The sequence below is a fragment of the Bos javanicus genome, chromosome 21 (assembly GCF_032452875.1).
Source record: "Bos javanicus breed banteng chromosome 21, ARS-OSU_banteng_1.0, whole genome shotgun sequence".
NCBI classification, from domain to species: Eukaryota; Metazoa; Chordata; class Mammalia; order Artiodactyla; family Bovidae; genus Bos; species Bos javanicus.
This window is the reverse complement of record NC_083888.1, coordinates 39,564,902-39,583,182: the sequence shown is the minus strand read 5'-3', so window position 1 is coordinate 39,583,182 and position 18,281 is coordinate 39,564,902. Positions and strand designations below refer to the sequence as shown.

The 18,281-nt window shown below is 34.2% G+C and overlaps 1 protein-coding gene across 2 annotated transcripts in view; it reads left to right on the top strand.

The window, feature by feature from the left end:
* The window catches only part of PRKD1 (protein kinase D1), a 351,107-nt gene that overhangs the window by 306,226 nt on the left and 26,600 nt on the right, over positions 1-18,281 (top strand). For both annotated transcript variants that reach the window (XM_061394915.1, XM_061394916.1), the window contains 2 exons: positions 1,201-1,273; positions 3,702-3,808. In XM_061394915.1, coding sequence (XP_061250899.1) covers positions 1,201-1,273; positions 3,702-3,808 — 180 coding nt within the window. The remainder of the gene's footprint in view (positions 1-1,200; positions 1,274-3,701; positions 3,809-18,281) is intronic.

Here is an 18,281-nt window from a genome sequence, read left to right as displayed (position 1 = left end):
ACCTCTTTTTCTATTAGTCACAAGATAGATAAAGATTTCTGTTGCTCTTACTTAGCCAGAGAAGACTTTGAGAAATACTTATCTACCTATAAATCTCTTGGGAAATTCTAGATTCCTTTGTGGTTCTTCCACCCACAAATTCTAGGTGGCCATTGAGCTATCAGAAAAAAAATGAAGTAGCACTTGGACTCAGACTACTAGAGTAGTATTAATTTCTTTTCTTGTCTTCAGACAACCTTGAACTCTGAACCATAGATACTCTGAAGGGATCAGAGTATAGAGAGGACTTACAGTTTTTTCCTGGAGGAGGGACAAAGGAAAAGGATAGGAATATATAGAATATGCAAAGGGTAAGATGTGATGTAAAGGGACTTTTGGTTTTGAAAGGACAACAGTAAAACGATAGAGGATTGGCAGAAAATTCCATGGTATGTCATAGCAATACTGAAAGTGAAAAAGTATTACATTATACTTTCATGATTGTCATCATCAAATCACAGGTTGTAAACACAGTCATTTAAAACAGAATATTTTACTTAGCAATTATTACTTCAAAGAGGAAAGAGTAGACGCTTGGAAACTTGAACCTCTATAAGTGGAAAAAGTGAAACAGTTTGGTCACCTTATAAATGAGAATTTCATTATCTGTTTGTTGTGTCTCTGGCTCATTCACAGTGATTCAGCCCCTTTTCCTTCTAATTTAAATTCATCTGATGTAGATGATTGAAGAAGAAGCAGCCTTACCATTTTAGCCGTAAAGAATGAAATGGGTTGGAATCAGGACTCACACAGACGTGATTGGGAATCATGATTATTTAATGTGAAATTTCTAAATAACCATCTCAATAAGCAAATCCATTTTTAAATATTGGCATTATATATGTTTATGACATTATATATATATATATATATATATATGACATTATATAGTTTTAAGTCTTTTTTTCTTCCTAATGAAACCTATTTACTTGAAAACTGAAAAATTTCTGCTGCTTAAGAGCAGAATAGTTTTCAAACATTACAACATTAAATTGAAGGGTGAGTTTTTAATATTATCATTATATTGTAGATTTCATCTGGCATTTAAATTATGTTTAAATTCATTAAGTATTAATGATATATTTAATAAATTATATAATTTATTAGGACTAATACGTTGTTCCACTTAATGTTTGTTTTTCTCTGGACTTGCACCTATAGGACATCAGCACAGTTTATCAGATTTTTCCTGATGAAGTACTGGGTTCTGGACAGTTTGGAATTGTGTATGGAGGTATGTTGAATCACCAAGTATTTTTATTAATTTAAAGTTTTGGCTACTTGTGTTAAAATTAATATCTCCAAGAAGAATATAAAAACCTATATGTTGATGTGTTTTGTATGTTAGGTCTTTCTGTGACTTACCTTTTTAGAAATTTCTCTTGAGATGATTGCTAACTGGAAAATTAGCACATGTCTGTTTTGAATGAGAAATTTCTCTACTCCTAAAAAATTTGTTTTACTTAAATATGGATTAAACTCTATACACAATAATGGTTAAATACTGGTTTATACAGGCAAAATATTGAGAAACAAGGAAACTATAATTTGGAAACATTCTTTTTCCTCTTAGCATATTTTGTCCAGAATGCTATAGAAATCCATTCATGTAACTAGGGAAAAACTAGTCTATTCTAACGTCTTTATTAGATGTTAGAATCTAACATCTTCTATTCTAACATCTTTAGCAATGTAATGTATTTTGTTAAGGTTTGTATTGTTTACATGTATGAAGTAAAATATTAAATTTTTACATTTTTCTTATTCTCAGGTTATTTGGTGAATTTAGTTAAAACTTCTGTCTTAGATTCTAGTCAGTTCAATCACATTTTTCAGATCCTTAGGAAAGATATCAGTTTTTTTATCTGCCCTGTAAAATGGCCTTATAACTTTGAATTTCTCAATATAATCACTAACAGATTATCTTTTTTGTGAGATGGGGTGCTCTGAAATAATCACAATGTTTGATTCTATTATCATAGTATAATATTGTGCTCTTTAATTTAAAAACTAATTAAATTCTACTTCGTTTTACAAAGTAATTTTGATTCTTATAAAATGTACAAATCATTTTTTTTGACAGAAAACCTGTCAGTGAGTCAGCAACCATTGTATTTTCTGTCAAGGCCTAACAGTGTGATCGGGGAGACTAAGTACAACCCAAGGAATTGTTCTGCAGTGTAATAATTGCATACAAGAAAAAAAATCATGATGTATAGAGCATGGTGCTGTGCTTAGTCGCTCAGTCATGTCCAACTCTTTGAGACCCCGTGGACTGTAGCCCACCAGGCTCCTCTGTCCATGGGAACTCTCCAGACAAGAATACAGGAGTGAGTAGCCAGTCCCTTCTCCAGGGCATCTTCCTGACCCAGGAATTGAACCAGGGTCTCCTGCATTGCAGGTGGATTCTTTACCAACTGAGCTACCAGGGAAGCCCATGAAGTATGGTAAATATACATGACTGAATATAGTGTGGGGGTGAAATGGGTAAGAAACGAGATTAGAGAAACCGGCATGTGCCAGATAGTTGGTAACATCCAGCAGTGGAGGAGCGGGTTTAGAAGGAGGCCTCCACAAGGAAGACTAGAAAGTTATACCTGGACACGTATGGATGAAGCGGATAAGAACAGTCACGGAAGACAGGCAAGTGCCATAGAGACAGAAACAGGGAGACTAAAACACCCACAGTCTTGGAGACAGTAGTTGCAGTAAAAAGTCTGAATTGGAATAGAGATTGCAGCCAAAGGAAAGAACATGAAAACAAGACAATAGTTTTGTCAGTTGTGAAGGGAAGCGCTCTCGGAGGAGTTGGAAGGAATGGTGAAAGTGGTTTTAGGGAGAAGGGGCTCTAGAATTACACCAAATGTAAAAATAATCGAGTTTTGAATTAGTTTATATGTGACCAAAAATAGTGAGTAATTAGTTTCACTTCCAAATTCAATTAGCATGACTATATTCTGTATCTTCTATAATCTAGTAGTGTAGAAGTGAACAGCTTGAGGGGACCCTTTGATTCCCTAGAAGGTTTATTGTGCGAATTAAATTGGATATGATATATGTAAAGGGCCTGTCAGATGTTGACGATGGTGATAATAATGATGATAACATGTTTTTTGAGTGTGTATAGTTATCTGGGCACTCTGTGTACTGTACATATCTTGTTACATCTCATTCTCACAACAGTGCTGCCATTGAAGATGAGGAACCCAGAAAGCTTTAGTGGTTTGCTCAAGACCATGAAGCTATTCGTGCCAAGAATTTTATTCTTTCTGTTATAATATACATTAGTTTATCAGGACTTCATCCTTTCTTAAGGAGAGTAGTCTTGCCAGTGGTATGAATATTTTCTATATTAAGTAGCTCAATATCCTGTTTCTAATACATATGTTTTGTAAGAAAATATCAGATTGTTCATATGAATAGCTTTTAATGTCCTAATTCTTTTGTGTTTTGAATTTGGCTAAGTTTATAGTGTATATTTGATCTATAATAATGGAGCTAAGAAATGAAATCTTGATGGGCATAAGTCAGTGCCCACCAGAAATGTTAATTTTTTCAGTAAAACATTTTTATAATTCTAAAATGTCCTTATAAATTCTGGTATTCTTCAGTAGAGATGATATTTAATAAGATTATGCTACTATTTCTTTTTTATTTTAAAGGAAAACATCGTAAAACAGGAAGAGATGTAGCTATTAAGATCATTGACAAGTTAAGGTTTCCAACAAAACAAGAAAGCCAGCTTCGTAATGAGGTTGCAATTCTTCAGGTACTTTTTGTTTTTTATGTGGGGGCTATAATATATTCCATTAACTTCTGCAAAACAAAGAAAAGTTACCCATTATCTGTGGCATAGATATTTAGGAACATGTTTAAATAAGTGAAAAGGCGGATCAAGCATCAAACCACTGCCTGCCTGGTATCTTCCCTGAGACGAGGCAGCAGCTTTTCCTTTCTATGTGCTTAATTCTAGGTTTTAATGTGTTATTAATTCTCATTAAATGAATAATGTTTCAGCATTTGCCCATAGTGGACATGCTGCAACCATTTTGTTTTACATTATCAATGACCTTGCCTTCATAAACATTCTTCCTTTATGCTGTGATAATTATATGAATCAAGTATATGTCAGTATGTAGCTGTCAGCATATCAAGGAAAAAAGTAATACATGCCTGAGAATCAGATGATCTTGATCTTATTAATGTCCTCTTTGTGTCTTACTGTAAGCCTTTTATTTAATATTGAGACTTCCTTAACTCTTCTCATTTTTTAAGCCAGTCCCTTTTTAAAGCCAGAATTTGCTAATGAAAAGTATTATGTGATATACATAATTTTTTAAATTATTAAAACTTTTTATGCAGATCAAAAGGAAATGGAGCAGTTGTTTACTAAATGTGGCCAACCTAGCCATCCAGTCTGGACAGTTTAGATCCTTGATAAATGCCCATTTTTATATAACTCCCATAATTATTTACTTGTCATACAAGCTGATCATAATTTCTGATTTATAGTTTTATTAAATAATTTTCATCTGAGCATTGCTAGCAAAACAAAACAGACTGCATTTCTTCATTTATTGTTTCATATAAATGCCATTTATTGAGTTTATACAATAAAAAAGTTGGAAAAGATATGATTTTCTGCCCTAAAGGATCTCATGTGTACAGACAACCAAAATAATTGTTGCTGTATATTAAAAAATGACATAGACTTTTCTGAGACTCATACGTTCTAAACATGGTGTTTTTGTGCTTTTGGACAACTAATGTAACACAAAGAACTACCACAGTGTTCTCTGCCTTCTGGGAAGAAGATAACCACAGATCTTAAGCTGACAATTCATGCATAGTTTAGTGCTTGCTACTCAAATTCTTTTGCAAAAAATTCTTGACAACACTGAGTTGTCACATCTGAAAACTTAGTGACACCTTTCCATACTTGGACCCCCCTCTTCCAGTCTCCACCCTCACCTGATGTCCTGAAGGCCGACTCCTTTGCAGCCTTGCCACAGTTGGCATAAGGATAAGACATTTCTCCTTCTTTACAGGACATAAGAGGAGTTTCAATTAACATGGTTATATACCTTTCTACTTTTTATTGGAACTGCAGAGGAACATCAAATTCTCTCTGTATAGCCTTTTAATTAGCTTTCCTGAGCATGGCAACACATTATCAGCTGCTGACTCTGTAGTAAGGTAGAAAAATAAAATATACCATAAACTGACTCCATCTCCTTTGCAAAAGAGTAGCTGCAATCAACAACTCAGATGCAGTAAACATGTATTTGGCAAAAATTTCATTATAATGTGATTTTCTATAAAGAATTTGGTTAGGTTGAAAGTGAGATTTTGTCTCTTGAGCATACAAAGAGTTTGAACAGTTCACATATTATGGCCTGAAATCTCAAGAATCCTCATCAGTTATCATTCATCCCCATTGTCCCCAATTGTTCTTCACTTCCTTCATCAAACTCATATTTATTGAGTAAATATCATGAGCTAAGCTCTGTTCTTGGCTCAGTGGATACAGTGGGGACAAAGACACTCAAGTCCTTCCTGTCATGAGTCTTTAAATTGTATTTAAATTGTCTTTAAATTGTATTTTCAGGTCTACTTTTAGTCTGATGTTTACAACATACTTAAATGTTTAATTTTTAATTACAAAACCTGTAGAAGGAATCTTATTAAAGCTTGGTTTATGTATATGAGGTTTGAGAGTTCATACTTTACCAAAAGTTGACATTTGTTTCAAACTTGTTCACCAGAAATTAGTCTGATCTATATTCTCTTTTTCCATAGCACTTACCATATTCTGGCCTATTACAGAATTTTATTTATTATATTTGCTGTGGGTTTCTTTCCCCATCCCCAATGCCAATCCCTGCTGTAGAATATATATGTTTCAAAAGGGCAGATGCTGTTATTTGCCAACAGTATCAAATAACTGATATATATTCCAAAATATATACATCCCAAACACCAAAGATTGTTCCTGACAAACATTAGATGTTTAGCAAATATTTGTTGGATGAATGCTTGTTGAATTAAAACTGTACAGAGACATCATCCTGTCACATAAGAAGTCATAGTATCCAACCAGGAAGCAAATGTCTGGACTCTGTTTGCTATTAATGGTTAATTGGTTAGTTAAGAAGGATTGTTAGTTCTTTGAAAGCCCTCACTACCCTGGTTTATATTTCTTATAAAAATAAGTAATTCATTTTTTAAACCTGAAAAGAAAATACGGTAATAAGCAGAGAGATGCAGGGAGGATTCTGACTCACTAACTGATAAGTTCGGAAAAAGTACCGTGATTGAAATCAGCTGAATGGTGCAGAAGGTTTTCTTTTCCTAATCTTGAGGAGCAGAATCCTCTCCCTCTGGAGTGATATAGAAGCATTTGGTATCCTCTGCCCGCGGTCTCTCACTTATGAAAGCTAGTTTCCTCGTTTATGCTTATACCTGGAGTCTGACTAGTTCTGCCCCATCCTGTTCTTTCTTCTGAGGTTGTCCGGAGAGGACCAAGTGGGCTGGAAATGGCTGATGGGAGAACATTCTCCTCGTGTAGTTCTGTTAGTTTTTTTGTTGTTGTTGAACTCTGATTTGTTTCTGTTTTGTTGTTGTTGTTGTTTTTGTTTTAAATTAAAAAACCTTCTTAGCTTGTAGAAGACTTCAAAGTTGTAAAAATGAATGTGTGAAAAAGTAGGCTTCTCCTTTCTTTTTCTCATTCATCTTTTTTACTGGGCGAAGGCTTTCAAGAGACTGATTTAGTCATAGAAAGCTACACTCTTTAGATATCTTTGAACAGTTGAAAAATTAAGGCAAGTGTGAATCTTTTGGCATAGTTATCCCTGATTTACATCATTTCAAATAGCTGTTTTCATTATCTCTAAATGCTTTGTTATTATTATTATATTTTAGAAGGATGATAAATTAATGTAGATGTTAAACTTCATTCCATATAAAATTCTGTAGTAGGCCAGAATATGGTAAGTGCTATGGAAAAAGAGAATATAGATCAGACTAAAAATTACCAAGAGATCTTATTTATAGTATGATTTTATAAGTTGTATCTTGATTTTTAAAAAAGGTAAATCTGAAATTTTTGTTTTTTTTCTATTCATGTTAACAAGATAGGGATAGAAAGATAGTTTATGATTATTGGGGATATTACAGAAAACTGACTTTTGTAAGAAGATGCAATTAATCTTAGAAGGCTTAGAAACTTACAATCTAAAGTAAGTGATACTGCCATGATATATTTAATACAATTTAAGTTATCAGCATAGGCTTGTTCAGTCTAAATTCATTTTTATTTTCTCACATAATGTCACAATGCACAAAAGCTTTAGGACAATGCTAATGAATGTGTATAATTCTAATCGATATACTATTTTGTCCTTATCTTAAATATCAGCTTATTTTTTTCTAAGGAACAATACTAGAGCTTGTTTATGATACATTATATTAAAGCATTTTGGAATACTAAAGGTACTGAATACAGAATGTGGGAAAAGATATGTAAGAATTTTACAGGCCGTAGATTAAGTATATCGCCTTTTACTTATCTCCTAAAATTCCACCATCATTCTTATTTCTCTGTTGCGAGGCACTCTTCTTTCCATCAAAGTATCTCATAACTTTATTTTTTTCTTTTTTTTTTTTTCTCATAACTTTAAAACAAAAGAACAGCAACAGCAAACTGTGTTCTTGATTTGTCTAGGCCATCTCTCATGGCTGCAGCACATTTTCTATTGATGTACTTTAAATTTGTGCTCTATGCTGCTTTCCATTCTTATTCATAAATATCTGTCTTTGGTTTCCACGCCTTTTTACAGTGTAAGGAACTTTTGCCATACTCCTGTCTTCTACCTCTGCCCAACTATCACTCTTTAGCTATGTTTTAGTCTTTACCCTACTTGACTAGCCTCAGTGCTTCAACAGCATTGATCATTTCTCGCTTCTCACTCATCCCTGCCCTCATCAGGCCCCACTTCACCTTCCCTGCTAGCTCTGTTCTTCTTACTGACCTTCTTCCCTTCATCTAAATGGTTTATGCCAATCTGGGACTCATTCCAGAGTGAGCTCATCCACTTTAAGAGACACATCTGTCATTGTTTCTCAGGTTATTTCCTTAATTTATCTTGTGAGCTCTGTTCTTTCACAGACACTGCAGTCTCCTGTTTCTGACGTTAGGACATCTCCATTTTGCTGTGCCAGTCTTATCCAAACCAACTAACCAAACACCAAATGATTATTCCTAACATCTTTCCCCGCAAGTTATTCTCTAATTTTGTCCATTTTGCTATCATTTCTCCAGTTTCAAAGGAACTTCAATTAATTTCCTTCAATTAATAAAAATATTAAGTCATTCAACAGTACTCTTGAAGCCCTTCCTTTTTTGATACAAAGCAATTTATTAGGTTGTATAACAGTGAATGAAACCTTTTAGAATATTAATCATATATTTGGACAGACAGATACAAGTAACTGCAAGTCAGGATAGCTGTGGAAACAGAACATAGTGAAAGAAGGCATGAGTTATGGCAGAGGTCAGGGTACTGGAATGAGGGAGATTTTCAAACGGAAATATAGCATTGGTGAAATCTTGAAAGGGTCATGATTCTTGATGACCAAAGAAATGTTAGAAAGGGTTATTAGGCTGAGGGCCCACCTTAATAAAATAAATACACTATGAAATATAAGTAGAAAACTAGATCATTTAAAAAGTGTGGCTTCAAATCACTTCATGTGGTTTGAAAAAATAATACTAAAAATTCTTCAAATTCTAAACACTTAGAATTCTCAGAAAGAATTCTAAAAATCTTTGTATCTGCTCGTATATTTTTAAGTTGACAGCTAGAACTATTTTGTCAGAAGTCCAAAGAATTTTAATTTTGTACTATAGTGAAAATCCCGGTATTTGAAAATAAAGCTGTTGTATAACTCATTTAAATATATGCATTACAATCTAAATATCAAAAACATTTTATATCTTTAAACAGTCATTTAAAAATACATGCATAGGCTTTTTAAGCAATAGCATATTTTACAGTATTTTTGTTTTCTTTGACTACATTATACTTTTTTACCACAGAAATATATTCCAACGTTATATATATTTTTTACTTTAAAGTCTTTTATTGGTTCCCCTTTCATATTTATTTACAATAAAAATCATTGTGTATTTTTAAATTTCTTGATTATAACACTGAATGTGTAAAGCATTCTCCTGAATTCATTTATCATTACAGTTATTAGGAAAACCTTTGTCTAGTAAGATAAATATTCTGTAAAGTTTGATCTATGCTTGTTAACATAAAAAGTGAAATGTTACTGAAAGCACATTATTTAATGAGGTTTATTTTTTTAATATAGTTAATAAATTTTAAGTGATTATTATTTTTTGTTTAAATTAAACAGTTCAGCAGTTTTATTCCTTTTGTTAAATTGTAGAAGCCAAGTTGTAAGCGCCACCCCCTCCAGATAAGATAGAAACAGTCCAAGTGATTTATCTTCGGAAATTCATCCTCTTTTAATTCTATTAATAGATCCATTAAATCCTTCTCTGATTTTGGTGAAAGCATGCATAAGAAGCTAAGTTGCCAAAGAATTGAGTTCCAAGTTATTAGAGTTATTCCGTTCATACCAACACAATATTTCATAATTTCCCTTTATTTTTTTCCTAGACAATTTTCTTCCCCATGGCAAGGTACCTTAGTAGTGTTTGGAATGTATAAGAAACATACCTTCCTTTTGAAAAATGGGGAAAAAATATTGTGAAAGGCAACTTGGGAATTGAGAATTTGAAGAACATGGAGATTTTCTCAAATAGATCTGTATTAGAAAATTATTTATGGATTAAGATTCATTCATTCAAAGTATAATTATTGAGTACTTCCCATGTGCCAGGTAGTAGGGGTACAAATATAAACAAAGCGAATTTTCCTTAACACTATTCCTCTGCTCATACATCTCTTAATTTTCCATTTCCCCAAGAGTTTGCCTCCCTTAGTTTAGAGACTGCTGTGAAAGGACCGAGTACACTTAGGTAAGGCTAGGAAATGGCTTTTGTGAGAGTTCATGGAGAACCATAGATATCGTGCCAAGTCAACTGGATTTTATTATGCTTGGGTGATTGTGAATTATTGAAATATTTTCAAAAAATTATTACAGTCAGATCAATATTGAGGGATGATATAGAGAAAAAAGTTTAAAAAACAAGAAAACTTTTTTGGAGGCTCTACTAGTTATAATAATCAAAGCTAGTTTTAACAGTCAGAACGCCCCCATTCTGTATAAATAAGTAATTAAATTTTAGGCTCCAGTTAGAAAACTATGATATTTTATGAGAAGGAAGAGTGTAGATGGGCTGCTCATTGTTCCAGATGTTACAGCTACCTCTAAAGCTTAGCCATGGGAGGAAGACTGGGCATTGGGTGTGAAAGAAACCAGACAGTAAGTCAGAGTGATACCTTTAAAGGCAATGAATCTTCAAGATCAGGAGTGGAACTGGTAACAGAGAACAACACTGGGGTGGGGGTGGGGTGGTACACCAGCTTAAAAACAGATTAAGCTATAGGGAAGACATTTTATCAGTCAGGAAGGCAAGGAATCCAAATTGTCAGTGTGGTTGTCGTAACAGGTTTAGGGGACACTGTGGTGAGAAGACTGATGAGGCAGCGTTCAGAAATCCAGAGAACATGCTCAAATGGGTTGTGAAAGTAAGATGAAGAGGCTTAAGTAGCATAGCCCCGGATGCATACTGGTTAGAACAGGCAGCACTGGTTCTAAATGGATTTAATCCAAGGAAAATACTAAGATAACAGATAGCATAATGTTTAAAGAGCATAGGTTCTGGGCTTAGACTGCCAGGGTTCTCACATCAGGCTTAAGAGTCTCAGAAGCTTGGATAAGTTACTTAGGTTCTCTGAGTCTCAATTTCCTTATCCATAAAATTTTGTACAGATGTTATAAGAATTGAGTATGATAATTTGTTGAAATTCTTAGTGCCTGGCATATAGTAAAGATTCCATACTTATCTTACTATTAATAGTATTGAAACCACTTGTCTAGCTCCTAGGAATGATTTCAAATAACTTGATATTGAATTTCTTAAATAGAGAACATAGAGACATGTAATTTTGTGTTAACAAAGAGCACGGTTGACTCAAAGCCTGGGGTACAGCTGAAAATATATTAACATATGCCTGGCCCCTAGTAAACACTCAGTAAATATTTGTTGAACAAATTATATTGCCACAGCTGAAGGAAACAGAGTGGTATAGAATTGCAGAGCATGCCAGTAAGATAATAAAGTATACTTTACCTTCATTCCTGTTTGACTACAAAACATGGTAATTTATCTTCACAGAACAAGATTAAATATATATCTTGTAAATACCTGGCTTTGTTCTCTTAGTCTAAAAAGATGATCAAGAGTAGGTGGAAAGAGATAATCATAACAGGAAACCAGAGAATAATATTGCTAAGTATGAGTGGGAAAATGAAAATTTGCAGAAACTGGTGATTTTATTTAAAGCATGAAGGAGTCAACTTTTCTTTCTCAGGAGAAAAATATTCAAAAAGTGAGTACTTTATCTTTTATGTTTAATAAAAAGTTTATACTTCTGTTGTTTCACCTTATATGTTCATATTTCTTCAAATATTTTTTCTTTTTTATATTACTATGTGAACAATTTTCATGAAATTGTTTCTTTTGAAGACATGTTTTACAACTCTAAAGTTATCTTCTGCATGCTCCAATTAAGTCTGTAAATTATGTATATATGTGTCTAAAACAAAAGAAAAAACATTTTAAAATCTATTATAATAAAAAGAAAACAAACTTGAAAAATTTTCTGACTAGATATTGTGTTCCATAACAATTTAGTCATAATGAGAACCTAGTGTCAGATGGCCAGGATCCAGTCAGAGCTTTTCAGTTTTTTCATAAGTTTCTTTTAATCTTGGTTTCCTTAATTATGGATTAGAATTCATCTGACTCAATGTGCTTGCTTCACAGGAATGTTTAGTGGGGGTCAAATTAAATAATATATAAAGTGTTTTTAATGTTTTAATATTTATTTTTGTTTATTTATTTGGCTGCACCAGGTCTATTTTATTTATTGCTTATTTGGTTTATTTTTGGCACACAGGATCTTAGGTCTTCATCATGGCATGCAGGATCTTTAGTTGCCACATGCATTCTCTTAGTTGGGCATGTGGGATCTAGTTCCCCTGCATTGAGAGTGCAGAGTCAGCTTCTGGACCACCAGGGAAGTCCCTAAAGTGTTTTTTTTAAATCAATGTTCCCCAACCTATTTTTGGAAGATCATGTCTTCTGAGTTCCTTCATGGAAGAAGGTGAGGATTAAGATGTGCTCTAAAAGAAAGCTTAGAAAATACTGCATACTACATCCAGGTCATCTACATCTTGGAAGTGAATAGTCTTTCGCTTAAAGATTCTGAGATGCCCCATAATTAAAAACCTGTTCAATTTTGATAATATGCCATCTAAGGGCCACAAAATCCTTATACAATGTAAGATAACACAATCTGACTTTTTTGCACATGACGTTCTGTCCTCTGACCCTCTCCAGTACACCTGGTATGCTCGCTCCAGTTCCCAGTATCCAGTAGTTAAGACTTCAGGTAGATTCTGCGTCTGTACGGGTCATTTAACCTCATAATAGAATGTTATGCTTTCTGGAGTGGTGACCTCTCAAGTATAGTAATTGGGTTACAGTGATACACTTTGTTAAAAGTTATACTTTAAATCTAACATTGGGATGAGATTGGATTCATGTGTTCATGTTTCCAGCCAGGTAGGTTAGCAGGAAATAAAAAAATGTTCCAATGTGTGTCTATTGCCATGCATTTGTAGCAAATAGAAAAAAAAAAAAAAATTCGAGCTATTTGATCCAATTTTTAACCTTTATGTTCAGTAAACACACCTTGATCTACAAATTCCAACTTCCTTGTTTTAACATGCCATTCTTTTAATTCATGCCTTTTCACTAAACACAAGCTGAGTAATGGCATGGAGGAAAGAGGGTCACACTTTATGGGTGGAATGTTTACTAACACTGATTTTTTTTTTTTTTTTTTTAAGTAACAACCAGTTACTGATATTTTTTTGTCTTTTAAGCCTTTGTTCTTATTCTCAAATATTGGATCCTTTTGCCTAAATTCAGCTTGAAACTGGCCTTGGTCAGGGGTTTTGGGGGTAGATGCCTGGATGTGTACAGTATTCTTGCTGTGTAAGGGCCTTTCATTTGGTAGAAGTCACTCCCTCAACTCTCCAAAATTATAGTAACAACTTTAGTCATATACAGACAGTGCCAATGGAACCTCAGTGTATGAGTCCACATGGTGGGTTTAGGAATCTAGATTTCGCTTTTTAGATTTCCCATTCGTACGCCCTACAAGATTCCTGGTGATGAGTAGAAAATAGCACATATTTTTTATGCTAATTGGGCTAGAAACATGAGAGGTGATGAGAGGGTTTTGTAAGTATGTTTTTTGCATACTCCTCTCTCTCTGCATTCAGTCTCTTCTCCTTTTATAAGGAAAGGAGAGAACTCATTCTATTTATCATGTGTCTGCATGGCCTTGAAATCTAAAGCTAGATTAAATCAGTCCCAGAAAAGATTAAGTTCAGAATGATAGAGAGGGTTGTAGATAGGTTTATGGATATATGTGAATACAGGAATTACATATCAGGCCTGACCTGATTTTTTTTTCTTCTATGCAAATATTGAACTGATTCTTTAAAAAATTTTTCTTGGGCCAGTGTTACTTAATAGGATGCACAGAACTTGTAGCTAACTTAAGATGGAAAAAATAATGGTAAATTGTGTATTGTAAGCTAGCCATCTAAAAGCTGACTCCCCTTCTTGATATCTGGGCACAATATATATATTTTGTTAACAGACAGTAGAGATGCTTCAACTTATTTCTTCCACAAAATTTTGAACTATTTAAACCAGGGTCAATCTGAGCCAATTAATGCCACACAAAAATATAATATTACATCGCAAATTCTGATGGATGGTATATGCAAACAGTTTTACCGGGAATGATCAGATCATTTCTGAGTTCACAGAGTCTAATAGGTTAAATTTGGTTGTGACTCCATTGATCTAAATGTCACCCAGTGATTTACAGGAGGGTGGATTGTTACATTTGGTCTTACTGAAGTAATATTGGTGCATTTATTCCTCTGACATTATATGTTAGCTTTATTGGTTCTGAGTTATTATCAGTGTGCATTCCCAAAATGTTACCTCCTAAAAAATAAGTTCTAGAGTATGAAACTGTTTATAAATTGTAGGCTTTAGTCAACCAATCGTGAAATAAGGACACATTTGCATGCAACAACCAAATGATCCCCACCCCGTGTTAAATCAGGAGGGCTCTCATGTGGTGTAACACAGCCCTCACCTGTTGACATCAGAGTAGAAGCACGTCTGTCATCACTGAAGTTTAAAAATACAGCATGAGGGAAGATGTTGTTGTTGTTTAGTCACTAAGTCATGCCCAGCTCTTTTGCAACTCCATGGACTGTAGCCCACCAGGCTCCTCCGTCCTTGTGTTTCTTCAGGCAAGAATACTGGAGTGGGTTGCCATTCCTTCTCCAGGGGAGCTTCCTGACCCAGGGATCTAACCCATGTCTCCTAAATTGGCAGGCAGATTCTTTACCGTTGAGCCATCAGGGAAGCCCATGAGGGAAGATGTGTGCATACTGCATGCTAAGTTGCTTCAGTCATGTCCGACTGTCTGTGACCCTGTGGACTGTAACCCACCAGGCTCCTCTGTCCATGGGATTCTCCAGGCAAGAATACTAGAGTGAGTTGCCATGTCCTCCTCCAGGGGATCTTCCTGACCCAGGGATTGAACCTGCATTTCTTCAGTCTGCTGCATTGGCAAGCGAGTTCTTTATCATTAGAGCAACCTAGGAAGATAGGAGAGGACAGAGTAGAAGGCGTTAAGTGTGGGCTTCATACTTAATACAACTTCCTTTAGGTGAAAGACAAAAGGAAATTTTCTTTTCTTCCACTTTAAATTTCTGGTTATCAAACTAAAGAGAAAATTTAGGCAAGATAGCTGAGTTTACCACATGAATTTGGGTATTATCTTTCACACGTCTTCTTATAATTATCTCCTCTCTACACTGACTTTTTAGCAACTATCAAGGTATCCCCTTCATAAGGTATTAAGTGATTGTGAATTCTAGGGTTAGTAAGTGAAGCATAAATTTTAAAAGACTGTAATTAGAAGATGTGTAAGATGGTGTGTTCTTTCAGTTCAGGAGTGACTATCAGTAGTCACTGCCATGCTGCTGTAGCTCAATTCCCCATTCTTGCCACTGTACACTGTGCTGGTGTATTCTGTCTGCTCTGTGTGCTACTTAGAACTTAGATCCTGGATTCTTCACTTAATTTTCTTCCTTTCGGTCTCAGTATGACCTAAATCACTTAGTTGTTTGATAGGAAAGTAGTCAGAAGTTCCCACATTAAGGCTGACTCCTAAATAATCTGTTGAATAGATACATTGAATCTAATTTTTCTCTTTCCTACCTCTCATATATTTGAGTATAATAATCCTGAAGGTAGAAGAAGGGGAAAACATGACATTAATTTATCACAGCTAGATGTTTGGAATGAATTCACAATGTGAGGTTTACAATAAGGCAACACTATTAGAATTAAAGATTATGAGTAAAGTAAAATAACTCTCAATGCAAATGTAAAATGTGTAAAATAGAATACATGTATAAACTAAAATTTTTAATTAAATATTACTTATAAAGTATTACTGCTTTTATAAAATCTTTTGCTTTTAATGACTAGCTTCCATTAATTATATAAGAACTCTCTAGGCAGTTTGAGTCGGAAAATTTTTGTCTTGATCTCCAAATGGCATTTCCTCCCAGACTTCAAAATAACTCATATTCACCCCATGGATATGTCATCAATCTGTAATGTGTGAATGGACACTATTCTTTCCTATATTTGACCAAATGTTTCATTTCCTGAAAATTAGATTACTTAAATGCAACAAACAGATGGCCACAAAGTCCTGTAATAGCTTACTCTGCCATGAAATTTATTATCCAAATCTATGAGCTAGGCCTGAGAAGTTAACAAAAGTTCTTTCTGAACACGACTGTGCCATAGTTAATGTTATAATCATCAAATCATTTTAAGTTAATTAATTTACTTTAGACTTTAAAAGGAAAATTTTGAAAAGCTATTTCATAGTTTCTATAAAAAGTTAAAATTGTGAACAAGTCATATCAGCTACTTTGGTTAAAGCTCATCTTAGAGTTGACCTTAAGGTATTAAAAAGGCAATATGAATGATGCATGATACAAAATAGTAACTTTAATTTTTTTTTCCCTCTCTTATAGTCTTCAGATATCTTCTCTAGGCTAAATAAATTAACTTCTCATCAGGATAGAGACTTTTGTTAATGAAGACATGATTCTGTATATTCTGCTTACTTTTGTTATTGTTGAATGTAAAAGCAAGTTAGGTCATTTGATTGAGTTCAAAAGCATACAGCTTTTGAGTAGGCATCTGTGATGGCTTTGTCTCAACCATACATAATGAACTCAAGAAGTTATCAACTTACTACATATCAGCTATGCAGAAAAAATAAAGTCATTTTGCTATTGGAAAGGTTTTTCAGCTACCATTCAATATATTCTTTAGCAGACCTGTAAAACGTAAAGGTTTTGGTGAAAGATCAAGGACCAAGTGCGATGAATGTAGGAGCTGAAACTTTTCCAAGACATATTTCTTTTACCAGTTTGCTTTCAGGTGACCTTTAATTCAATGAATTCATTGAATATATTTTATTTCCTAAAATATATACCTAAGTATATTCAAAGTCCTTTACCAAGAAATAGCCAAATTTTCCTTGATCTTTTACATAAAGAAGCTATTAGAGGACATTTATACAGTCCTTCAGAGTCCACGGGGAAATCATTGACAGAAAACAATCTCATTAATTCATTTTCTACTTTTGGTCTAGAACATTCTGGAAAAATACAAATTAAATAAGCACATATTAAAGTCCCATCTGATGTCTAAGGCAGAGAGCAGAATTGCAGAGTAGTGGATGGGGTTCTCATCCAGCGAGGCAGGTTCTCATCATGGGAGCTACTGCCAACCACAGCGTATGTCCGTGTTGAGTCAATGCCAGGCTCTCTGCGCTGAGGAGTAGCGTGGACGACAGTGACACTTCCAGATTCACTCACGTCCCCTCTGCTGCTCACCACCCAGCATCTGTCCGTGAGGTCTGAAGACCGAGCCGTTTCAGGTTTCCAATAATTTGTGAACATTTCATTTTGCATTTAATTTTATGGCTAAGATTTTTTCCCTTGGAATAAAGGATTTATTTTCTTCCCTGTGTTCAGCTGTTAACACATTTAAGTCAGTCCATGTTTTTTTCTTTCAGTAATTTTTATTCAAGATGTATGTTTTTTCCCCATTTTTCATTGAAATATTAATGGAATATATAATACTTCTTTTAATTTTTGGATTTTTTTGTTGTGTGCAGGGGAAAAAAATAAAGGTCAAATGATCAAAGGCTTTTGTTGACGACCCCAGACCAACATTCAGAGTTAAGCATCATTACAAGGGCCCAACTAATGTTAAGAGTAATTTTACTTGACATGTGTGACAATTAACATGTCAAGCCAAATGCAGCCTATCATTATTGGCCATTAGTTTATTGTGGAAATATTTATTGAGTGCTTGAGAACTATGAAGCACTACCACATAGCATGATGTCCTGAACAAAACAGAGGCTCAATAATATTTGCTGTTTTCATGGGGATCTTTACTCTTGTGTAAGAGCTTTTGTAGCAAACGAGAGCAGCCTCCAAGAGCACGGCAGCAGCTCCAAAAGCACTGATTAATGTGCTTCATCAGTGCAGTCAGATGCACTCCATGAACGTATTTCATCTTGTCTACATTAAATTTCTACTAAGTGTGTACGGATGGCCTAGTAAACTTATTTAGGACAGTATGCTTAATATTGGAGATGATCCTAAGAAACTACAGATTTTTCAATATGATATTCTAATTAAAACCTAATTAGCAATTCACTGTGCTGGAATTTTGATTTATAGCATAGAAAAAAATACTCACTGTGCACAGAAAGTCAAGATGTATTTTTTGGAGACATTAGAATTTCAAAAATATAAGGCAGCACATGTGGAATTTAGAGGTG